The 22285-nt window shown below is 62.0% G+C and overlaps 4 protein-coding genes across 7 annotated transcripts; 1 reads left to right on the forward strand and 3 right to left on the reverse strand.

Moving 5' to 3' along the window:
* The first annotated feature begins 920 nt into the window (after positions 1–920).
* RPS6KB2 (ribosomal protein S6 kinase B2) lies at positions 921–6747 on the forward strand. 3 transcript variants are annotated; one of them, XM_058689820.1, is made up of 15 exons: positions 921–1078; positions 1406–1446; positions 1550–1670; positions 1954–2022; positions 2542–2689; positions 3759–3816; positions 3919–4019; positions 4154–4244; positions 4330–4420; positions 4544–4651; positions 5366–5428; positions 5566–5643; positions 5733–5840; positions 5947–6059; positions 6320–6747. In XM_058689820.1, the coding sequence occupies exons 1-15, from the start codon at positions 1007–1009 to the stop codon at positions 6501–6503; spliced, it is 1446 nt and encodes a 481-aa protein (XP_058545803.1). In that variant the 5' UTR covers positions 921–1006; the 3' UTR covers positions 6504–6747. The 3 variants fall into 3 exon arrangements, with proteins under 3 accessions (XP_058545803.1, XP_058545804.1, XP_058545805.1); XM_058689821.1 differs by having other exon boundaries at positions 5736–5840; XM_058689822.1 differs by lacking the exons at positions 1406–1446; positions 1550–1670 and having other exon boundaries at positions 927–1078.
* A 102-nt stretch (positions 6748–6849) lies between these two features.
* On the reverse strand, positions 6850–9126 carry PTPRCAP (protein tyrosine phosphatase receptor type C associated protein). The gene is made up of 2 exons (XM_058689830.1): positions 8995–9126; positions 6850–7712 (listed from the first exon to the last, which is right to left on the reverse strand). Exons 1-2 carry the CDS (start codon positions 8995–8997, stop codon positions 7089–7091), a joined length of 627 nt encoding a protein of 208 aa, XP_058545813.1. The 5' UTR covers positions 8998–9126; the 3' UTR covers positions 6850–7088.
* A 353-nt stretch (positions 9127–9479) lies between these two features.
* CORO1B (coronin 1B) lies at positions 9480–16119 on the reverse strand. Of its 2 annotated transcripts, XM_058689819.1 has the most exons (12): positions 16099–16119; positions 14635–14687; positions 13633–13835; positions 13276–13398; positions 13041–13170; positions 12678–12859; positions 12470–12589; positions 11699–11803; positions 11470–11615; positions 11171–11228; positions 10125–10403; positions 9480–9942 (listed from the first exon to the last, which is right to left on the reverse strand). In XM_058689819.1, exons 3-12 carry the CDS (start codon positions 13831–13833, stop codon positions 9817–9819), a joined length of 1470 nt encoding a protein of 489 aa, XP_058545802.1. In that variant the 5' UTR covers positions 13834–13835; positions 14635–14687; positions 16099–16119; the 3' UTR covers positions 9480–9816. The 2 variants fall into 2 exon arrangements, with proteins under 2 accessions (XP_058545802.1, XP_058545801.1); XM_058689818.1 differs by lacking the exon at positions 16099–16119 and having other exon boundaries at positions 11699–11800.
* Positions 16120–17577: 1458 nt separating this feature from the next.
* On the reverse strand, positions 17578–21039 carry GPR152 (G protein-coupled receptor 152). The gene has a single exon (XM_058689817.1). It carries the CDS (start codon positions 20889–20891, stop codon positions 19110–19112), a length of 1782 nt encoding a protein of 593 aa, XP_058545800.1. The 5' UTR covers positions 20892–21039; the 3' UTR covers positions 17578–19109.
* Between the last annotated feature and the right edge of the window lie 1246 nt (positions 21040–22285).

Raw genomic sequence — 22285 nt, forward strand, 5'->3', positions numbered from 1 at the left:
AACAGAGGGTCACATCCAACCAGGTAAAACCTCCTCCAGCCTGGAGACTCCTGAATTCTGTCCATCTGAGTTCATATCTCACCTCCCCATCCCCCTGGAATGCACATCCGGACAGCCTCCAGCAATCAGACCTCCAGCAATCCGGGACCTGGTGTGGCCCAAATTCACGTTCCCCCCCCCATCCCCCATCCCCGAACCCCAACAAGAATCCACGCCCAAATCTAAAGTCACAGACCCGGTTTGGTGTATTCATTCATTCGTTCGTTCATTCATTCTTTTAACCAAGTTTTATTAAGCACCTATTCTGTACCAGTAGCGAAATTAAGAAATGTACTTAAATTGGCATGGGAGCACACTTCAACACAAGCCCGTATTTACGGGTGGATCAATGAGACCCAAATCCTTTCTGGCAAGAAGCTGGCAAAAAAGCCCAGCCTGACCTGGGCGTGGAGCCGTCGTCACCCAGTATATGCTTTGACTTGCAGGCTCCTCGAGTCAGGTGGCACATTAAGGAGACTGAGACGCAGCTACCTCTCTTTCAGGACCGAACAGAGAGACGCGACCTGCCTTTCGCCACCCAGCCAGCGCCCAGCCACCCAGCCACCCAGCCACGCAGCCGGCGCACGGCTTGAACGGGGCTGGGAGTTAAGTTTACAGCCATACCTGCCTGTGCCTCTGTCCCAGGCACACTCAAACTCTCCCCAGAACCAAGATGAGCGCCTTCCAGGTAGCCCTTGTCCGGTGCCGCCCCGGGGGAACAGTGCTGGCAAGACTGAGAAGGTCCCGCCCAAGAGGGTTAAGCCGCTTCCCGAGAGGCCTTGCGCTGGGCGCCATCTTTTCTCCCCTCCTTGACTAAGCAGGCCTGGGGGAGGGCCCTACGTCATCGGCGCGCGCCGCCGCGGCCTCGGTCGCGGAGTGATGACGTACAGACTACCCTCCGCCCCCCGGACTGTCAGTCCGAGCGCGGCCGAGCAAGGGCCGAGGGGCCCGCCGGGCCGGCGCCGCTATGGCGGCCGTGTTTGACCTGGACCTGGAGACGGAGGAAGGCAGCGAGGGCGAGCCAGAGTTCAGCCCCTCGGTGAGTGGTCCTCCTGGGCGCGGCTCGATCCCGGAGCCGATCCCACCCCCTAGGCGGTGGAATGGCGCTGGCTTCCCCCCAGCCGGTGTCTCAGATCCCGGCCCCCATTAAGTTCTGACCCATCCTCACCCACCCCGACCTGTCTTCCAGGTCCCCAGCCCTTCCCCTGGTTCTCCCTTTTCTGCCCTCGGCCTCTCCTCCCCAGTGCTGGCCCATCGCCCCCCTAGCTCCCATTCCTGACCCCCTCCTCTCCCGGGCCAAGTAGTCCAGCTTGAGGGGGAGGACTCCTGGTACCTTCCTTGGCTCTTACCCCTCGGTTTCTCACAGGACGTGTGGCCCCACGGAGAGTTGAGGGCGGCTGGCCTGGAGTGAGTGCGGGTTGTGTTGGGGGGGGGGGGGAGGCGGTGTGCAGGGAGGGAATGGGCTGGGGCGAACTGGAGCCTTGCCCCCATTAACCTCTTGCGTCAATAGGCCTGTGGGACACTGCGAGGAGGTGGAGTTAACGGAGACCAGTGTGAACCTGGGCCCCGAGCGCATCGGGCCCCACTGCTTTGAGCTGCTGCGTGTGCTGGGCAAGGGGGGCTATGGCAAGGTACTGGCCCTTCTCCCCTGCTGGTCTCCCTGCCTCAGTCTTGCAGCAGCAGAGGGTCTCAAAACAAATTAGACTTGTAGATCACTAGAGCCTCTGTAGATCTCTGGGGTAAGAACATAAAGGAGGGAAGGGCAAATCCTCTCAGAGTCCGCCCCCGACATCTTTCCTGCCCCACCCTTGGGTGGGCCTAGGCCTCTCCGTCTCAAGGCCGGAGCTTTAGGGTGGAGCTTTGTGAAGGTAGGCTTTGGAGAGGGAGGTTAATCCTGTCTCCCCTGCCCTACAGGTGTTCCAAGTGCGAAAGGTGCAGGGCACCAATTTGGGAAAAATATATGCCATGAAAGTCCTGAGGAAGGTGAGTCACTTGTTCAGCCAGCAAATCCTTACTTGGTGGCTGCCATTCCCCAAGCACTCTTCCAGGCTTTGGGAAGACACTAGTGAACGTGATGGTGGAAACGGTGCCAGTCTTGGCCATTTGCTGGTTTATTGTCCATTGCGGTTATATTATTGTATAGTAGTTCTCGCCTATGGGCTGTTTTGCCTCCCAGGGGACATGTGGCAATTTCCACATTTTTGAGTCACAGCTGGAGAGGGTGCTCCTGGCATCCAGTAGGTAGAGGCCCGGGACGCTGTTAAACATCCTCCGATGTACAAGATGGCGCCCACAGCAAAGAATTACCTGCCCCAAATGCCATCCGTGCCAAAGTGGAGATATACCTCTAGAGGATAAATCAGTCCTCGAGAAGGATGACCGTCGTTAGCGGGATTGTGAAAAAATACAACGGAGTGAGACAGGGTGGCAGAAGGGTAATGGCTGGAGGGACTAAAGGAGCCCGAGGCACCTACCTTCTGACTGTGATCCCCGCCTCTTCAGGCCAAAATTGTGCGCAACGCCAAGGACACAGCACACACGCGGGCTGAACGGAACATTCTAGAGTCAGTGAAGCACCCCTTCATTGTGGAACTGGCCTATGCCTTCCAGACTGGTGGCAAACTCTACCTCATCCTCGAGTGCCTCAGTGGTATGAGCGCGGGCCCAGCGGGGGAACCAGGGCCAGGGAACCAGCCAGGAAGCACTGGGAACTCTGGGGAAGCCCGGAGAGATGTGGTGTGTAGAATGGCTAGGGGGCCCCCACACTCATCCATCCGTCTGTCCATCCATCCCTTCATCCACCCGTCCATCCATCCATCCATTCGTTCAGCAAACGTCTGTCCGGCACCTCTTGTGTCCCTCACCTGTACTGGGGGTGGACGGGAACAGTGGGAGTTCGTACAGAAACCCAGGGGCTTGTTTTGTCCACATCCACCACCCCTTCATGTCCTGCTCCTCTCTCCTGGGTGCCCTGTGTCCGATCAGGTCCCAGATCCAGGTGGTTCATTCTTGGCAGTGTCCTCCATCATCTCCACTCTCTTGAGGGGAGGGCACGAGTCACATTTGTTTCCAAACCGGGCCTGAGGCCTTCAGCTCACCCTCTTCCTAGTGTCTCCTCCACGAACTCCCAGGGTGGTCGTCGTGTGGCATGGAATTGTCCCCGACACTCAAAGTCATGGCTCCTTGTAACTGCTCGGATAAGCCTGGCCTCCTTGGCCTGGTGCCCCCTGCTGGCCACGAAGTGGTGGGGCCTGCCCCCTCCCCCTGTCCCATCTGCACCAGATGGGCCCTGTGAGCTACAGTATCTGTGTCTGTCTCAGCGCCCCCTTAATTCTCATTGCTACCATGGGCTGTGTCCCCTCACATTGGGAGTAATTTTGCCGCCTCTGTGAGATTTTTTGGGTTAAGCTCTTGGAGCTGTTGCCTCGGTCTGGCATGTTAGAGCACCTGTGTGCATGTCTGTCTCCCCATTAGACTGAGCGTCCTGAGGGCAATGGCTGGGTCTCTTCATCTCTGTGTCCCCAGCTTCACCCAGCACAGGGCCAGACACCGAGTAGGCGTCGGTAGATGTTTGCTGAATTGAATTGAATCCCCACGGCAGCTCTGTGAGGCAGGTAGGGCCGGAATTACGAGTCCCACTCTCCCCAAGAAGAAACCAAGATTCAGAGCGCAAAGGCACTTGCTCCCAGCACACGGCTGCTGACGTGTTTGTGTCGCAGGCGGTGAGCTCTTCACGCATCTGGAGCGAGAGGGCATCTTCCTGGAAGACACGGCCTGGTAGGTATTACTTCTTGCCTCTCCTGAGGGGCTCCAGGGATCCCCTCTCCCCAGAGCAAGCCCCACCCCTACCCTTGCCTTCACCCTGTCCTGTCTCTGCAGTTTCTACCTGGCAGAGATCACGCTGGCCCTGGGCCATCTGCACTCCCAAGGCATCATCTACCGGGACCTCAAACCTGAGAACATCATGCTCAGCAGCCAGGGTGCGCATGCGCACGTGCACCCTGCCCCCCCCCTCCCCCCGCAGCTGCGAGGCGGGTCAGAATCTGCCGGGAGGGCCGAGGAGCACCGTGCGGTGAGCCAGGGCCCTGACCACCGTCTCCAACATCTTCCCCAGGCCACATCAAACTGACAGACTTTGGACTCTGCAAGGAGTCGATCCATGAGGGCGCCGTCACCCACACCTTCTGTGGCACCATTGAGTACATGTAAGTGGTAGCTGGCTGGGACCAGGGGTGGGGAGAACTGCCAGGAAAGGCCTGGCCGGGCTGATGGTTTCACCCGTCCCCTCAGGGCCCCTGAGATTCTGGTGCGCAGTGGCCACAACCGGGCGGTGGACTGGTGGAGCCTGGGGGCCCTGATGTACGACATGCTCACTGGATCGGCAAGTCCAGCCTCCTGGGGAGGAGGGGAGGGGGGAGAGGGGTGGGAGGGGGTCCCCATCCCGGCCAGGGGCAGGGCCTGGGGTGAAGCCCGCAAGTCTCCTCTCACCGTCTGCTTTCTCCAGCCACCCTTCACTGCGGAGAACCGGAAGAAAACCATGGACAAGATCATCAAAGGGAAGCTGATACTGCCCCCCTACCTCACCCCGGATGCCCGGGACCTCGTCAAAAAGGTGGGCTCCGGGGGCGCTCAGTCAGTTAAGCGTCCAGACTCTTGATTTCAGCTCAGGTCATGATCTTACAGTTCGTGAGTTCGAGCCCCAGTGCAGAGCCTGCTTGGGATTCTCTTTCTCTCTCTCAGAATAAATGAATAAACTTAAAAAAAAAAAAAAAGGGGGGGGGAGGGCGGTTGGGCTCCCTCCTGCCCCTGGTCCAGCCCCCATGTCTTCTAGGCCCCGTATGGGGTCCTCTGGGCTGTGCGACATCCCCACTTGTGCAGTATGCCTTTGGGATGAAGCGGCACCTGCTTTGGGTTCCAAGACACCGAGCTTGTGCCTTAGCTCTGTTGTAGACCAGCTGCTGACCCTGTACCCATTTGTAGTCCAAGTTCTCATCAGCCAGAGAAAACGTTCATGATGAGCTAGCCGCTCTCCCATCACGAAGGCAATCATTAGGGATAAAAGTGGGAAGGGTGGGTTTGGAGACTGGATCCCTGCTGGAGTGCCCTGGAGTGATCCCGGTGACCAGGTGCCTTTACGAAGGCTTCATGGCAGAGGGCCCATTGGACCAAGTTTGGAAGTCCTAGGGTGGCCCGTAGGTGGAGACCCAACTCCAGAGGCCTTCTCCCTCCTCCACCCTTCCCCGCCCCAGCCAGCCCCCAGGAACACAGGGGAACACACAGTCAGTGTCTATCCCCCAGACCCTCACCCTCTGCCCTCGCCCCGCAGTTTCTAAAGCGGAATCCCAGCCAACGGATGGGTGGCGGCCCAGGAGACGCTGCTGATGTGCAGGTGGGTCTGGGACCATCAGGAGAGGGCGGGGCTGAGCCCCCAAAGGACAGGGGGCAGGCAGGGCCTTAGGGCAGAGGGAGTTACTGAGGGAGCCGAAGAGGGTGAAATGGTGGTGTTTGGGGGCACTCTACCCACAGAGACACCCCTTCTTCCGACACATTAATTGGGATGACCTCCTGGCTCGCCGCGTAGACCCCCCTTTCAGGCCCTGTCTGGTGAGTGGAGGTCCCACCGGACTGGGGGCAGGTGGAGGGCCCATCTTGGACGCTCCCTGACCCCTCCTCCCCATTCGGGTCGCTCACAGCAGTCAGAGGAGGACGTGAGTCAGTTTGACATCCACTTCACACGGCAGACGCCAGTGGACAGTCCAGATGATACGGCCCTCAGTGAGAGCGCCAACCAGGCCTTCCTGGTGAGGTCCTTTGTGGCCCGAGGGTTATGGGGACACGGGAAGGATTGTGGCTAAGGAGTGGGGGATGCTGAGCGTTGCCCAGCCCTGCCTTGCACCTCCTTCCCAGGGCTTCACGTACGTGGCACCCTCCGTCCTGGACAGCAGCAAGGAGGGCTTCTCCTTCCAGCCCAAGCTACGCTCCCCCAGGCGCCTGAACAGCAGCCCGCGGACCCCGGTCAGGTACCACAGGGCAGAAGGGAGTGTGTAGCTGGAGCAGGAGGCCAGTTCTAGCTTTGGCTCTGCCCCGTCCACCCCAGGGCTGCCTTGGTTGAATCTCAGTGCTAGCCTCTGCTTTGTCATCTACCACTGGGGACCCCTCGTGGCACAGGCTGCCTGGCTGGGCACCTGACCTCATAGTCTGTGTGCCCAGGCAGGTGGGGAAGTTGGCCCTCTGACCCCAGTGCCAGTAGGTGCTGACTCAGCCTTGGTTTTCCCTGCAGCCCCCTGAAATTCTCACCCTTTGAGGGATTCCGGCCCAGCCCTGGCCCATTGGAGCCCATGGAGTCCCCTCTACCTCCTCTCCTGCCACCACCGCCGCCACCCTCGAGCTCTGCCCCCCTCCCCATCCGACCCCCCTCAGGGACCAAGAAGTCTAAGAGGGGCCGTGGGCGCCCTGGGCGCTAGGAGGATGGATGGCTGTGAGGGCAAGCGGGACCCTGGGCCAGTTCCAGAGGCCTGGAGGTGTGTCCAAGAGTACAGGAGTGAGTGTGCGTGAGGGTGTGTCTCTGTTGGGGGTGGCTGTGCCCCTGGACCATGCCCACAGAGGGCCACAGGCTGTGGCTGTCAGTGGAGTGGCCTTGCCGCCCAGCTGGCCTCCTGCAGTTGAGCTGTGCCCTTAGGGAATTAAAATATTGAATCATGGCACTGACCTGGCTCTTGAACTTGGATTTCTGGGGGCAGGAGTGGGTGGGGTGGTGCCGGGAGGAGCCCCTGCTAAGAGATGGAAAGGGTCGCTACAGGACCACAGAGCCACAGGGCTGGAGGGCTTTTATTTCAGGTGGCTGCCCAGTGCCCATAGGGATGGGTGGCCTTCCCGATGGGGACAGGGATGCACGGCTCTGGGGACCGAATGGGTAAGGGAGTGATAGTCTGAGACTCTCCATCTGGGGATGTGGGCGACAGTGGGTCCAGGGTAGGCTGTGTCCAAGCGGCCGTGGCGGCTTTGGGAAGCAGAGGCACGGTGATGGGGATGTGACACCACGCGGGCTCCTACAGTGCGGTGACGTGGAGGCCCTGGCCCTCGGGCGCTTCAGCGCTGTCATCCCAGGCCGCGCTGCCAGCAAAGGCGTGAAGGTCACTCAGCAGGGCCTCAGCGCTGCCCCCTGAGCCTGCCGGCCCCTGGGAGCTGAGGCCCAGGCCCCCGTCGGCGTTACTGTCACGTGCTTCCTCAGCGGGCTCTGCCGCCTGCCGTGGGCCGGGCGCCTCTCCGCATCGCTGGCCCTCGTCCCGGGACTGTGTCTCCCCCAGGCCTCCAACCAGGTGGTAGTCCTCTTCCTCGTCCTGCTCGTCCTGCTGCTGCTCTGGGTCGTCATCGGGTGACCCCAGCTCAACCCGGGCCCGGAGCCAGCGGCCTGGAGGGCTGGCCCAGAGCAGGCGGCGCGTGCGGCCCCACAGGGCGGCGCCCAGGCGGGCCGGGTGGTAGTAGCCCCCCGAGTCGCGGCTGAGGCGGCGCCAGGCCAGCGCCAGGCCGGTGGCCAGCAGGAGCAGCAGCAGGAGCAGCAGCAGCACGACCGTGCCAGAGCTGGGGGCCTCACCATCTGAGGTGCCGCTGCCCGAGCACAGGACCCCCGGCAGGGCCAGCAGTGTCCCAAGCCCTAGGGCACAGGGCAGGTCCTGCGGGGAGACAGGCGGGGGCTCGTCACCGGGGCTGGGGGGGGGGGGGGGGGGGGAGGGGGGGGAGGGGGTAGTTGGTGCCTGGGTCCTCAATTGCCTCTTGGGCAAAATGGGGACAGTCAAACAGAAAAACCCAAGTTCTTAGGGCCCCGGTCCTTTGAGATCTGGCCGCGGAGCCTCTGATGCCCTGCCCTCGCCACCCCACCTGCGCTGTACGAGCTTGCGCCTGCCAGGGGACCGTGTGCCGCCTGGTCCCTCCGGCCAGATGCCGCCATCCCCGAGAGCCACACGGCTGCCGGCTCGCCTTGGCTCGGACCATCTCCGTGAGGCCCGATCTGACCCGGAGTACTGCCCTGCCGCTTCCCCCCGCGCCTGGCCGAGCCTGGCTCTGTTTTCCTCGCCCTTGTGCTCCTCACACAGCCGGCAGGTGCTTGCTGTTTACCCCGTCTCTGCCCCAGCGGCGTAAGCAGCAGGGAGACAGGGATCCTTACTGAATTCCCAGCACGCATAGCAGGTGCTCAGTTAATACTGGTTGAAAGTGTCCAGACTGCCCGTGGGGTGGGGGTGGGGTGTTGAAGGAGAGAGGTGGCCTGCGAGGCTGGTTGTCGCGGCTGGCTCCTCCTGAGGCCTGGGATGGAGGGACCACCTCCAGGACAACTGTTTACCTTCCACCCGGCCAGGCCTCAGGATGGGGGCCCCTGAAGCCCCCTCTTCCCTCCCACACGTGGGACTGCCCCAGCTGCACCACTTCCGCTCAACTCCCCGTCCCCTGGGGGCCTTAGGTTCACAGGGCCAGGGGCTGGGAGAGGCTGGTGCTGCTAACAGAGGAAGCCTGCGGTTGGAAAAAGGCAGATGGGGGAGGTGGCAGAGGGGGGAGGGGTGCCGAGGTTTCAAGCAAGCCTCCTCTTGGCGCGCCCCAGGCCCTCTCTCTGCCTGGGCTCCAGGCATGCAGGCAGGCTCTGCCCAGGTCCCAGGTCCCAAGCAGAGCAGGTGAGAGAGAGAGTCTAGCAAAGGTTCTTGAAGGGGGTCTAGGCCCGGAGTGGGGTGCTAGGGGCACACTCTGAATCCCAGGGAGGCCCGGCTCGGCGGTAAGGGGAGAGGAAGGCCCAGCTTCTGCCCCACGCTCGCCCGGGGTCTCCCGCCTCTGCCCTTGACTGGCTGCTTCTGCCCGTGGGCCCCAGTGGGGCGCGGGGGAGAAATCCTCACTCGGCTCCCAGGGCCCAGACATTCCAGCCCCGACCTGTCGCCCCCACTGCAGGGCCCAGTGGGCTCCTGGGCTCACCATCAGTCCGCCGGCCTCAGTGCTCAGGTGCCCACCGCCAGCTCTGACTGTGCTGAGTGGAAGTGAGCTCTGGTGCGCTCAGCTGCAGCTGGGGGTTACTCGACGCTTCCGCTTCCTGCCCACAATACCCCACCCAACACTCCCTGCCGTATCCCCTGGTGGGGGGCCTTGGGCCTCTCGGGACCACCCTGACCCACACCAGAGCCTCATAGGTCTCTCGCCCGGTGACGCTTGGGCTGTGGGGCCTGTGACCAGGCCTCCAAAAGGAGGAATGGCACCGGCTCAAAGCAGGACGCCGTCCCGGGTGTCCACAGGTCTGCGACCTCAGTTTCTCTACTCGGCAGAATTCAGGGAAGCGCTGGCTGTGGGGGATGCTCATGGCCCCCAGACCTCCCTCAGATCTGGGATCCCCGTGGGCCTCATTTGTCCCCAGCCTTCCAGACTTCCTTTCCCAGCCCCACCCTTTGCAGAATGGCAAACCTGGCTTTTAGAAAGAGAATTTTATTTGGAATGAAAATATAGAGCCTGTGCCTACCGCTTACTCTGCGGAAGGAGCAGGGAACTGGGGGGGAGATGGTCCCTCAGAGTATAAGCTTGCCTTGGTACAAAAACCCTCCACAGTAACAATGACAAGAGCCAGGTGGTGGCTCTAGCCTGGGCCCACAGGATGGGACAGGGTGTGGACTGCCCCCGGACCTGCCCCAGAGGCCCTGGGCAGGGGCAGGAGGCAGCCAGCCGGCGGTGGGACTTGCCAACAGAGGCTGGCTGAGAAGGGAGTGGAGGAGGAGGTGAGGGGGAGTGGCACCCCCTGGGCCTACGGTCCTAAGCGTCCCCATTCTCTACTCGGCCAAGCTGTTCTTCCAGGCGGCCAATGCGCTCCCCCTGCTCCTTGACCAGGGCCCTCAGTGCCCGGAGCTCCTGCATCACCTCCTCCAGCTTCCCAGCCTCCTGCAGGGACAGTGGGGGTGGGGGGGGAATAGGCGGTCAGGTGTCGTGGAGCTGCAGCCCTCCCCAGATCTACCAGGCAGGGGCCTGAGCCCGGCAGACAGGCGGTGAATGGTTCGGGTGCACACAGCAGACCAGGGTGACACCTGGGGCTTCCCGACACCGCCCGACTGTGAGGCACGTACCCCGGCTCCGGCGAGGCCGCCGCTGGGGGCGGTAGTGTGAGTGGCGACAGCGGATGTGGAGGCTCCTAGGCGGGCCGAGCTGGGGGCCACGGCAGGCCGGCTATCGGATAACACGTTGCGCCGGCTGACCTTCAGGTCCCGCTGTTTGCTGGGCACGTAGGCCTCCCGCAGGGAGATGAGAATGGGGTTGGCATCCCGCCCGCTCACCCACTCCTCTGCCTCCAGGGCCGCCTCAGGCCCAGCCGTGTCAGGGTACAGATCGTCCTGGAAGAGGTCCGACTGGGCAGGGGGTGGGGGAGGTCGGGATCAGTCGGGGGCCCAGTGTCAGGGTCCTCTCGTCGGGACCCTGGGCAGCCGCCCTCTCATCACTGCCTTGGCCTCCAGGCCTGTACCCTGCCAACCCCTCCTCCGATGGCCTGGCCTCCAGCGGCCTCTCTCAAGCACAAATCTGTCATTTCACTTCCCCTCGGGACACGCCAGCAACCCCCTCAGAAGCCTTCCCAACACTCCTAAGCAGGGGCCAGCTACGTGGTTTCACGGGATCCTGGGAGCCGTGTAAGTCAGCCTCCCTCACAGCTCTGCTCCCTGGGACGTGCCCGGCTTGCACAACGGCCCACTCAGTGGAGGACGAAGCTCGTCCAAGGCTCTTGGCTGGACATCTGAGGCTAGGCCACACGGGACTGATGCCCTCCTCATGGGAGTCTCCCCTACAGCCAGACTCCCGTCCGCTCTCCATTCTCACCTCTGTTCCCCCTGCCTGGCTTATGCCCACCCTAGCCATGCTGTCGGTCCTGTGTCGCCTACTACAGGGAGCCCTCCACGGCTGCCCGGCTCCTGTCCATCTCCTGTGGCTCTTCCGGAGCAGGGCCTCAGCTCAACCTGTCCCATCCCTGCCTGTCTTGTCTGGCAAAGCCCAACACCCGGCTGGGTATGACCAGCCCACTGACCACATCCATACTCAACCGTGTCCCATTCACAGACCTCACGCCTGCCTGGCCTGTCTGCTGGAGAAGGGAGTGGGTGGGCGGGGGACCGGGTGGCCTCACCTTTCTTGGCACGGTCATGACAATGGGCTCACACTTGCGTTCGTGCAGTTTGTAGAACCTGGGAAAGGCGGGGGAGGGAGGAGCCATGGGTGGAGCCTCCCCCTCACTGGCTCCCTTGGCTCCCTGCACTCTCCACTCCCAGGCCTCGCCCCAGCCCCTCCACACTCTGACCTCTGACCCTGGCCCTGCTGTGGGCTGGTTCCTGCTCTGAGCAGCCTCCGAAGATCTGACCTTTCACCCTGGACGGCCATGGCCTGGCCTCTGCCGCTGGAGCCAGCCACCTGGGAGGCCCTTCTTACCGGGCAATCTCACACTTGCTGACCTCCAAGCCCCTCTTAGGCATGCTGCCCATGCCCCTCTGGGGCTCTTTGCTGGTAAACGTGTTCAGGAAGTGGATGTAGGGGGGCTCATCTGTGATCTCAAAGTACCGGATGCTGGAGTCACCCTGTGGCGGGGGAGGGGGCAGGGGTCAGCGCTCAGGCAGGCAGCCTTCTTCCCTGCTCCCCCGTCAGGCCTGCCCAGCCCCACCTTGCCACACACGTAGACCACGCTGGTGTCCGGGTCGTAGAAGGGCAGCAGGGCCCCATTGCTGGAGTCCAGCTCCTGCAGGGCCATGGGCTCCTCGAGGTTCTCCTGGCACATGGGGTGGGGGGCAGTCAGGCCAGAGTCTTTCCCCCACCTCTCCTCACCTTCCCAGCCCCCCATCAGGACTGGCCCCAAGCAGCCTCACATGCCAGCTGGCACTGCCCCCACCACACCAGACGGGGTCTCTCCCACCCTCCTGGATCCCCTCCACTCCCAGGATCTCACTTTCCTAGCCTACTGCAGGCCACTGAGCCAGTGCTGAGAAAGTCCCTACCACGTGGCAGCTGGGGGCACCAGGCAGCACCAGCTCTGTCTCAGAGGGACTTGTGCAGGTCACCATACAGAAGCACGGGGCTGTGGGACAGAGCACTTCAGGGGAACGGCTGGGAGGCCTCCTGGAGGAGGGGGCCTCTGCACGGAGTCCTGAAGGGCAGCCAGATGGGAACAGGCAAGCAAAGGAGGGAAGGGCCTTTCGGTTGGCAAGAATAATGTGGGCTGAGACTCGGAGGAAGCTGGAGGCAGTCGGGGAGGCTGGAGAGCAAGGGGCAAGGACAGAAGAGGTTGGCAGGGTTCCAGGTCCCAGGAGCCTCAGGTGCTAGGCTGAGAACCTGGGAACCACAGGCCTCTCTCCGGGGTGACTCCTGCCCTCCTTGCCCAGGGTGGGGCCCAAGTCTCGATCAAGCCCGTCCCCTCAGGCTGGCCACGGCCACTCACCGGGTCCCACAGTGCCAGCTGCCGCTCGCTCATGCGGCTGAAGCCCGTGGTGAACACCTTGCCATCCGCCAGGAAGATGGCCCGCATGGGACGGGCCCCCTCGTGAGCCCTCTCCCTCTCCTGTCCGGGGGACACAGTGGTCAGTACAGCACCCCGACAGAGCCCCTGGGCCTGTCCACTATCATCCTAGCCCTCCAGGGCCACGTACCGCCACCAGGGTGCCCCGGCGGGGGTCGATGATGCGCACGCTCTTGTCCTTGCACGCAGAGCAGAAGAGGCTGCCGTTGCGGTTCCAGCTGACGTTGTAGATGAGGTCGGGGTGCAGGCCGTCCAGGCGGTACAGTTCCTCCGCCGTGCCCACGTTCCAGATGAGCACCACGTTGTCACAGCCTGCCGGGCAGGGGGCCATCAGCCCACCAGGCTGGCTTGGACCACCCTCCTGGGACCAGACCCGGCCTCTCGACCTCTGCGGTCAAGCTTTACCACCTGTCACATGGGCCCGGGCGAGGGTTTGGGGCTCCGGAACCGTGCGTAGAGAGGGGCGGGGGGGTGGGGGGTGGGGGGCGCAGACCTGCACTGAGTAGCACGTTGCGGGCGGTCGGGTGCCAGGTGACAATGCCCACTCGCTTGGTGTGCCCCTCCAGGACCACTACCGGCTCCGTCAGCGGGGAGGCCAGCCCGTTCTCCGGGATCTGCCACACCTGTGGGAGGGGTGGGGATGCCAGTGGAGGCCTCTGCTCGGCCCCGCTGCCCGCAGCCTCGAGCCACACCTGGGACCCGGGCCCAACCACAGCCCCGTGCCTCACCATGACTGTACAGTCCTCTGAGCCGCTGGCGATGACTTCGTCATTGTGGGGACACCAGTCGACGTCCAGGACGGGTCCCGTGTGTCCACACACCGTCGGGTAGGCCTTGTCGATGCGGCCCGTCTGCGGGCATGAGAGGGGCAGTCAAGGGTGAGCAGGAAATGTTTGTTGCCTCTGCCTCTGCCTCTGGCCCTGACTCTGCCCCATCTGTGCTAATACCACCTGGGCAATAAATGTAGATTATGACACCCGTCCAACAGTGTGGGGATGGGCGAGATACGGAATGCGAAGTGAGCAGATAGGCCTGGCAGGTGTGGCCGAGTCTCCAGTCCTTCCCCCAGCCCTGAGGGGGCCCACCTTGCTTAGGGGAAGCACCAGGAAGGCACCCCCACCGCTGGCCTCCACGATCACCGCCAGGAACTTGGGGTTGACTGCGCAGAAGGTGCTGTCCCAGGTGACACGGGACACTCGAATATCTTCGTAGCACTGGTCATTCTTGACCGGCTGTCCGAACACATGCCGGAATTTGCTCTGCCGGACCACTTTGCGGAAGGACATGTCTGCAGGGTGGAGAGGCCTGGATCAGCCCTCACCCACCCCAACAACCCCCATCCCTCCCAGGGGCTGCATGAAGGGAGGCGGGGAGGATGCAACCAAGGGCCTGGTCGTCGTAACCCTCTTGGCTTTCAGTTTCTCCAGTTACAGAATGGGGTCACAGGGACAGACCCTGGCTGCCACCCCTCTAAGGTGGCGTCTGGGGGTGGGGGGGTAAATGCACTGACCCAAGGCCCACACTGCTGAGTGGGGAGGGGCTTTGCCGGACCCTACCCAGGCCCCTCCCTGACTCTGGTATGTGTGGGGGAAGTGGGAGGTGCCAAAGCAGGGCAAGCTCCTCGGAGGGTCCTAGTCAGTTGCAAGCAGGCTCCTTCCTGCCCAGGATTTGGAAGTTGGCTGATGGGTTGGACAGCCACAAGAGGCAGGAAAGGACTCCTCTGTGGAGCCGCACTCAGCCCCAGTTCCGAGCCCCAGGGAATGTGCAGTGCCTGCAGGAATGTGCAGGGAGCTGCCGAGAGCCCCAGGCCGGCCCAGGGGGCCTGGCAGGACTGGGCGGGGTGAGGGGGGTGGTCAGGACGCCGCTCCCGGCCGCAGAGCATCCCAGGGCGCCTTCGGAGCGGGGTCCAAGGTGAACCAAGAGGGGACAGGCTGGGTGGCCACAGGGAGTGGGGACAGAGGGTGGGGCGCCGCGGAGGGGAAGGGCTCCTCGGACTCGCGACCCCCACCCCAGCCTCCTGCGGCCCCGCCCCCGCAGCCCAGCCGGGTCCCCCGCCCGCGACCCCAGTCCCGGCCCGCCGCGCTCACCGGGGACGCCGGGGACTGCGGCACCGGCCTCGGGCGGCTCCGGATCCCGGCCTCTGGGAAGCAGGAAGCGGGAATCAGGAAGTGACAGAGGAGCCGGGGGCAGGGGGCGGGGGGGCGGGGCGGGGGCTCGCGGGGGCGGGGCCGAGGTCACGCGCGGAGGGGCGGGGCGGGAGACTGCGAGCCGCCCCAGGAGGCCAGGAGCACGGGGGCCAAGGGGGCGCAGGGGCGGGGCCTGGGCGAGCCCTGCCCCTCAGGCACCCGGGCCCCTCTAGGGCAAAGGAGCAGGGGTGGGGCCAGAAGGGCTGCAGGTGCGAGGCGCTGCCCGCCCGCAGACCGCTGCCCCTTCGCCATCCTCTCCTCTGGCGGAGCCCTCGGGAGTACGGGCATTGGGTGCAGCCCGCCGTCCCAGTCCCCATCCCCATCCCGGTGCATTCTTCCGGGTCCCCCAGCCCACCCCCCACCCACTCCAAAAATACAGTATCTAGTCTGACAGCCCGTGTGTTCACGTGCCTCTTTTTAAGGGTTACAAAAGTACACGCTCTTGATGAACAGTGTAAATGCACCAGCGGTGCGGTGTTTTAAGGGGTGAGCGGAAGGCCCCAGCCAACCCCTTCTTTCCCCTGAGCACCCCCGGGGTCTGCCGGGCCTCCTTATTAAAAATAGAAATGGGGACATGCCCTCTGCCAGATCGCTCACACCTTCCTTTCTCTTCCCGACCATCTCCCACGGAGGCCTAGTGGTCTGTCTGCAGATGTCTCCCTCCTAGCTAGCTCCTGTGACGGGGCCCAGACTGGCCTCCCTAGATCTACCCTATCTCTGTCCGTGTCCCGCCCCGCGGGGGGGGGGGGGGGGGGGGGACTTAGGTGTCTCTGTAGGTCCGACAGGCAGATCTGCTCCCTCTGCCCCGGGCTGGTGTCCCCAGGGCACTGGCCGCCTCCCTCAGTCCTTCCTTGAGACCCTGACCATCACCCCTTGGTCACCTTTTTCTTTTTTTCCCAGAAAAAGGGGGGTAGGTGGGAAGAGGAAGGAAGAGCAAAGCTAGAAGGGGGCTTATCTGGGGCTGCAGGAGGCCCCACTGTGTGTCTGACACAGGCTGGGGCTCGTACCCTACTCACTGCTTTCCTCCCCTGATGAGGAAACAACTCAGAGAGAGGGGTGCCTGCCCCGGGTCACCCCGCCGCCGAGATTTAGTTCCCATCTGTTTGGCTCCAAAGTCCTTGCTTTTCCCTTTGTTCCATAAACCCTGGGGCAGGCAGACCCTTCCAAAAAAGGACAGGAATGAGGGTGCTTTGGAAGAGGGAGTGTCACATTAGCCTCTCTCTCCGTTGCGCCCTCCAGGCAACAGCCAGAGGTCTGTCTAAAGCCCAGATAAGACACCCCCTACCCTAAGCCCTCCCTTCCCTCCTCCTTGTCACACTTGAAATAACATGCACCGTCATTGCATACCCCTCCCCCGTTTGTTACCTTCCTCTGCCCTGTCCCTGCATGTGGCCCAGTGACACTGATCCTCTTGTCCCCAAAACAAACCACCTTCCTTCCCACTGCAGGGCCTGGGTACATCCTGTTCACTCCATCTGGAAACGCTTCCCTCAGATTGTGAAAAGGCTCCAACCCTCACTTCCTCCAGGGCTCTGCCCAAATGTTGCCTTCTCAAAGGGCCCTCCCCAACCAACCCCTCGCTGGTCACTCTCTGGCCCTGACTTGTTCCCCCCATATCCTTCTTGATCACGATCTGACGTCGTCTTGTGTAACCACTGTGTATTTGCTTTTTGTCTGCCTCGCCCCGCTAGAATGTCAGCAAGTAGAGGGTAGCACCCGGTCTTTGGTCTTGTTCCCCACTGTGTCGAAGCACCTAGAATGAGACCTACCGCTCAGCATGCATTCAGTTCGTGTACGTTGAGTGAAAGAATGAACAGCAGTCCTGAATGTAGGATCGACGATGTTCGTATTCACAGCTCTCAGAATGAGTCTCTCCATGAGGGGTACCTCTCACCTGGAGAAGGCGTGAGTCTCCCAGAAGGCAACAGGAGTCCAGCCCCATGGGGTGTGTTAGGGGTGAGGTAGATGGACTGAGGGACGTCAGGGATGAGCCCTCCTTTCAACCTCTGTGGCCTCGGGTGTGCATGTTTCCTCCAAAACAAAACTCTGTGGGTCACCAGGAGAACTCCTCTTTATCCCACAAAGCCCTTCATGGCACTGCCCTCTCTCCTGGGTCGCGATTACCCATTATGGGTGAGATTCCCCCTCAGGGACCTTGGAGATGGGGCTGCCCCACTCTCCGAAATGCTGGGTTTGGAGTGGGGACCAGAGTTGATGGCGGGTGGCTGGCGCTGGGGTTTGAGTGCCTGATCTGCCCGCCATGTTGAAAAAGCTTTGGGACCGCTATCTGGGAGAAAGGGGAGGGACACTGCAAGACCAGTCCCTGCCTCCAGGGAGGGTGCACCCAATGGGGTGGGCCAGGGTGAAAGCATTTCTTGCAGAGGGGGAGGCAGTATGGTGGAGCAGACAAAGCCTAGCGGGCAGGATGCTCCCCCGTGGGCTCTGGCCCGTGGGTCGGTCCTGCTCCCAGGCCCGGCCCGGGAACCATTGTTATCACCCCCATTTTACAGATGCGGAAACTGAGTCCCAAAGGAGCCAAGAGCCTTCCTGAAGATCACACAGCTGGTGAGCGGTGGAGCTGGGATTCCAAAGACCGCTGAGGGACACCAGCGGCCATGCCCCTAACCCCATCCGTGTGTCTCCAGAATGGAAGGCTGGCTGGAGAGTCGCCTAGCAAGTGCTCGATAAACATCTGCTGAAGGACCGAATTCAACAAATTTGTGCCTGTGCAGAAATCGCTGAACGGCGTCCGTAGTTCGGCCTCGGTGTCCACAGTTCCACCACCAGGACATGCCCTAATTATGCCCTTGGCATTGCCGCCGCCACCAACGCCGCCCCCGCCACCATTCGGCATCCCCGGGCTCAGTTCATGATAGCAGCAGCCCTTGTAAGGGGAACATGACCACCCCATTGTACAGAGGAGGAAATCGAGGCGAAGCGGCAGCTGGCAGCCAGAACCCAGATCTGCCCGCACCTCTCCGGGCCGTCCACACAGCCTGCTGCCTTTTTAAGATGGAAGCGCCCTGGAAGCATAGCACTTAAGTGTCTGCCGTAGGGGCGTCTCTCGGCTGCTGCAGGCCACAACACTGAGCTACTGGGAAAGGACTGGGGGAGGGGGGTAAAGGGGAAGAGGCTCACGATTTTGGAACACAGGGTGGGTGGAGGGCAAGCGAGCAGGGGGTTGGTGTAGAAGAGTGAAAGGGAAGAAGGGAAGTAGGGTGGGGGGTTCAGAATTAGACCTTCGGCACTTCCCCGTTTTTCTTGCAGTGTCTGCGCCTTGAGAGGCAAGAGGTTGGCTCTGCCCCAGAGATGCTGTGTGATGGGGGCCCGTACCCTGTTTGGAGCCACTGGTCCCCAGGGCTCTCTGTCTGGACGTCTTCCCATCTCTGCGCGTGGGCTGAGTGCGTAGGAGGGGTTCAGATGGAGGCAGGACTGAGCACTCTATACCTGCAGCCCCCCCGTGGTGGGGGCGGGGGGGGGGGGCAGGTGGACACTAGTTGAACCCTTAAGTGGAGCAGACGCTCTCTCAGGCCCCCTGGGCATCCGTGGCCCAGAACCGTCATGGGCACAGCCGATCTGCCCCAAAGCTCACAAGACCCCAGATGCCCAGGCCAAGGTGGCGCCTCCTCTCCTCCATCTCCAGGCCCTGCAGGGACTTCCCTGGATGCCGGCGAATGGAGAACATTTGTTCACTGAGCCCCTACTGTGTGCCAGGCTCCTGCCGTCACCGGAGCCCGATTTGAATCCAGGCTCGGTGGCTCTCATCGCCTCCGCTCCCGCTGCCTTGCTGAGGGAGTTCCTGCGCCAGGCTCACTGCCTGTGGGGGGGGCAGGGGGCTGGTGGACAGGGCTCGGCCAGCCTGCGTGGGCTCCCAGGACTGCAGGTTCCTTCTGGCTCATAAATGCCTCCTTTTCTGCAGAGATTTCTTCCTTCATCCTCCTCACACCCGAGTTAGAGAGTGAGACAGGGAGGAGAGGGTGGAGGAAGGATTCCGGGGAGATCGGCACAAGCTCAGGGAAGTCACCCCTGCTGTCTTGCTCCCGCAGGACTGAGACTTGGGGGGGAGGTGGGCAGTGCGGTCCAGGGGTGCTGGAGGACAGAGCCCAGCAGCACCCTGTCGGCCGTGACTGTTGGGCCACTGTGTGTGTGTGTGGGGGGGCAAGCATGGAGAAACTGAGGGGGACCTGGGTAGGGACGAGACGATCACGACAAACTGCCTGGGACTTTTGGTGGTTCATTTTCACTTCCCCCAAGTCCTCCTGCCAGCCCCAAGGGACTTGAGGGGGGTTTCTTTGATGACTTCCTCCACGGCTCCCCTCGTCTCTGACTGGCTCTGGCTCTTCCGCTGCCTTGATGGGCCTGAGCTTTCCAGACCCTCAGGTGGGGCCTGCTCCAGGGGCTTCCTCTGGGGGGACGCTGCTGGGACTTTCTCCCTCGGAGTCAGCAGGCACCGCTGGGTTCTCAGGGGCTTCGGGGGTGGGATCTGCGGATGGGGCAGAAGACGCTTCATCACAGGGGCTGAGAGCTGGGCCGGAGGCAGGTCCGGGGGTCTCGGGGCTCACTTGTGGCTGGGCCACAAAGTCCAAATGGGGCTGGGACTCAAGGTTCACCTGTGGCTGAACTGAGGCGTTCAGCTGAGGCTGCATCACAAAATCTGCCTGTGGCTGGGCCACTGAATCTGCCCGTGGCTGGGCCACTGAATCCGACCGTGGCTGTGCTGTGGGCTCTGCCTGTGGCTGGGCCACTGAATCCGACCGTGGCTGTGCTGTGGGCTCTGCCTGTGGCTGGGCCACTGAATCCGACCGTGGCTGTGCTGTGGGCTCTGCCTGTGGCTGGGCCACTGAATCCGACCGTGGCTGTGCTGTGGGCTCTGCCTGTGGCTGGGCCACTGAATCCGACCATGGCTGTGCTGCGGGGTTCCCCCGAGGCTGGGACACAGCGTCCGACCGTGGCTGTGCTACGGGGTTCACCTGGGGCTGGGCCCCAGCCACTGGCCCAGGAAGAGTCTGACTCCCAGGGTCCACTTGGGTCTGTGGCTCCGCTGGCGTGAAGCTTCCAGGCCGTTCTTCACAGAGAGCTGCCGCGAAGGAGGAGAGGACGGCGCGCAGCAGGGCCCGGAGGTCGGCGCTGGCCAGGAGGCAGAGGAAGGGACTGAGGCAGCTGTTGAGCAGGGTCAGGTAGTCGGAGTAGACCAGCGCTTCCCAGAGCAGGTAGCCGGGGTAGACGTCCCACAGGAAGGCCAGGTACAGCAGCTGCGCCAGTTGGTAGGGCAGCCGCAAGACCACGTAGGCTGACAGAACGGCCTCGGCCACACGGGCGAAGCCCCGGCAGGCCGTGGGCCTTGGCCGGCGGCGGCGGCAGGTCCGGGAGGCAGCAGCCTGCGTGAGCACGTGGCAGACGAGAAGCAGGAGGAAAGGCAGGAACCCCCCCAGGATCTCGAGCATCCTCAGCGGCAGCTCCTCGCCGTCCCAGAAGTCCAGGCAGATGACCAGGTCGTACCACCAGACGGCGGCCTCGGGGAAGACCAGCCAGGGCACGCTGAAGAGCGTGGCCAGCACCCAGACCCCGGCGCAGACCCAGAGGGGCAGGCGGGCTGGGCGGCGCCCAGGGTACCAGTGCGGGCACAGGGCCAGCAGGCAGCGGTCCACGCTGAGGGCCGCCAGCAGGAAGAGGCCGGAGGAGTAGGACACACCCCACAGGAAGTAGTAGAAGCGGCAGGCGGCCGTCCCCAGCGGCCAGTGGCCTCCGTGCTGGATCTCCAGGATCTGGAAGGCCGCTGCCGCCAGGAACAGAAAATCAGAGAGGGCCAGGCTGAGCAGCAGCAGGGCGAGCCGCGTGCCCGCTCCCTGCCGGGCCTGTGAGCCGGCCAGCCATGCCATGAGCCCATTGGCCGGCAGCCCCAGGAGCAGAAGGGCCACCAGGAAGACCGTGTCCCAGCCACCCTGGGGGTAGTCGTCTTCATCGTCCGGCTCCGTGCGGGGCCCGCGGCCAGCGGCACCCAGGTTGGCTTCCATAGCAGCGTCCGTCCGAGGTCCCCAGTGTGCTGTTGGCCACGGAGCGGGTGCCTGATGAACCAATGAAATCATGAGGGACCGAGTATGAGAGAGGGTGCTGTGTACCTCCAGGCAAGTCACTGTCCCTCTATGAGCCATCGTCATCACCTTTGGGGCAGTTAGCCTCTGCCAGGGACTTTACACAGATTACCTCGCGTAGTCCTCAGACACTCCATTTTACAGGTGAGGAGAGGAAGGTTCAGAGGATAAGTGACTTGCCCAAGGTCAGAGACAGGACGAGAGGCGCCAGGACTGAGACTCAGACCTAAGCCTTCTGCTATGCGAATTCCAGTGTGCCCAAGTAGACTGGACCGAGGCTTTTAAATATATATATACAAGTAAATACATATATATTTTACATTTTTTTCTTTTTTCTTTATTTAGTTTTAATTTTTTAAATGCTTTTCTATAAAGATGTCATATCCACATCCTTTAAAAACAATTTTTTTAATGTTTATTTATTTTTGAGAGAGGGAGAGAGAGACAGAGCATGAGTGGGGGAGGGACAGAGAGAGAAGGAGACACAGAATCTAAAGCAGGCTCCAAGCTCTGAGCTGTCACGGGGCTAGAACTCATGAACCGTGAGATCATGACCTGAGCCGAAATCGGTCACTTAACCAAGTGAACCACCCAGGTGCCCCTTAAATTTTTGTTTTAACGTTCATTTATTTTTGAGAGACACACACAGAGAGAGAAACAGAGTGCGAGTGGAGGAGGGGCAGAGAGAGAGAGGGAGACGCAGAATCCGAAGCAGGCTCCAGGCTCTGAGCTGTCCGCAGAGAGCCCGGCGTGGGACTCGAACTCATAAGCTATGAGATCGTGACCCGAGCTGAAGTCGGACGCTTAACCGACTGAGCTACTGAGGTGCCCCAGTTTTTTCTCTTTAAAAAAAAAAAAATGTTTATTTTTGAGAGAGAGAGAGAGAGAGAGAGAGAGAGAGAGAGAAAGAGCGGGGGAGGGGCAGAGGATCCAAAGCAGGCTCTCTGCTCATAGCAGACAGCCCAACGTGGGGCTCACACTCACAAACCACGAGATCATGACTTGAACTGAATTCAGGCACTTAACTGACTGAGCCACCCACGTGCCCCTCAAACCTATTTTTAAAGCTGGTGAATCTTCAAATAAAATATTACAGTGGAGCCCCGGGGATGCTCTAGGGAAGACAATTTGAAAACCACTCGGTCGGATCATCGGATCATCGGATCATCGCAAGCCCCTTTCCTTCTGGTATCCTGGAGTTCAAGTGTTTAAGATTCCAAGAAGGGGAGGCTCAGAGTCCCGTGGGCCTGTAGGAGGCCAAGGGTGGGCAGGAGCCTGGGCCAGAGGAGGCCCTTCCCCACAGCAAGTGCAGCTCATGAACTCAGGGTGAGGTCTGCAACTCAGGGCCCGGCAGCCTGGGGCCAGAAGGGCCATCCTGGAAGCAGCTGGAGCCCCTTCGTCATCCTCCACCCCCACCTGTGGCCCCGTCCTCATTCTCACAGCTCAGGCAGGTGGCCCCT

This window comes from Neofelis nebulosa, chromosome 10, assembly GCF_028018385.1.
Source record: "Neofelis nebulosa isolate mNeoNeb1 chromosome 10, mNeoNeb1.pri, whole genome shotgun sequence".
Lineage (NCBI taxonomy): Eukaryota > Metazoa > Chordata > Mammalia > Carnivora > Felidae > Neofelis > Neofelis nebulosa.

What these genes read in the sequence shown, in the direction of transcription:
- CORO1B (XM_058689819.1), bottom strand. Translation starts at nt 13,833, where the DNA reads ATGTCCTTCCGCAAAGTGGTCCGGCAGAGCAAATTCCGGCATGTGTTC. An exon ending in CAGAGGACTGTACAGTCATG is followed by an intron (nt 13,171 to 13,275) that starts GTGAGGCACGGG and finishes CCCCTCCCACAG; the next exon opens with GTGTGGCAGATCCCGGAGAA. An exon ending in GCCGGGGCACCCTGGTGGCG is followed by an intron (nt 12,590 to 12,677) that starts GTACGTGGCCCT and finishes TCCCCCGGACAG; the next exon opens with GAGAGGGAGAGGGCTCACGA.
- RPS6KB2 (XM_058689820.1), top strand. Translation starts at nt 1,007, where the DNA reads ATGGCGGCCGTGTTTGACCTGGACCTGGAGACGGAGGAAGGCAGCGAG. An exon ending in AGCCAGAGTTCAGCCCCTCG is followed by an intron (nt 1,079 to 1,405) that starts GTGAGTGGTCCT and finishes GGTTTCTCACAG; the next exon opens with GACGTGTGGCCCCACGGAGA. An exon ending in TTCCTGGAAGACACGGCCTG is followed by an intron (nt 3,817 to 3,918) that starts GTAGGTATTACT and finishes CTGTCTCTGCAG; the next exon opens with TTTCTACCTGGCAGAGATCA.
- GPR152 (XM_058689817.1), bottom strand. Translation starts at nt 20,891, where the DNA reads ATGACGATGGCTCATAGAGGGACAGTGACTTGCCTGGAGGTACACAGC.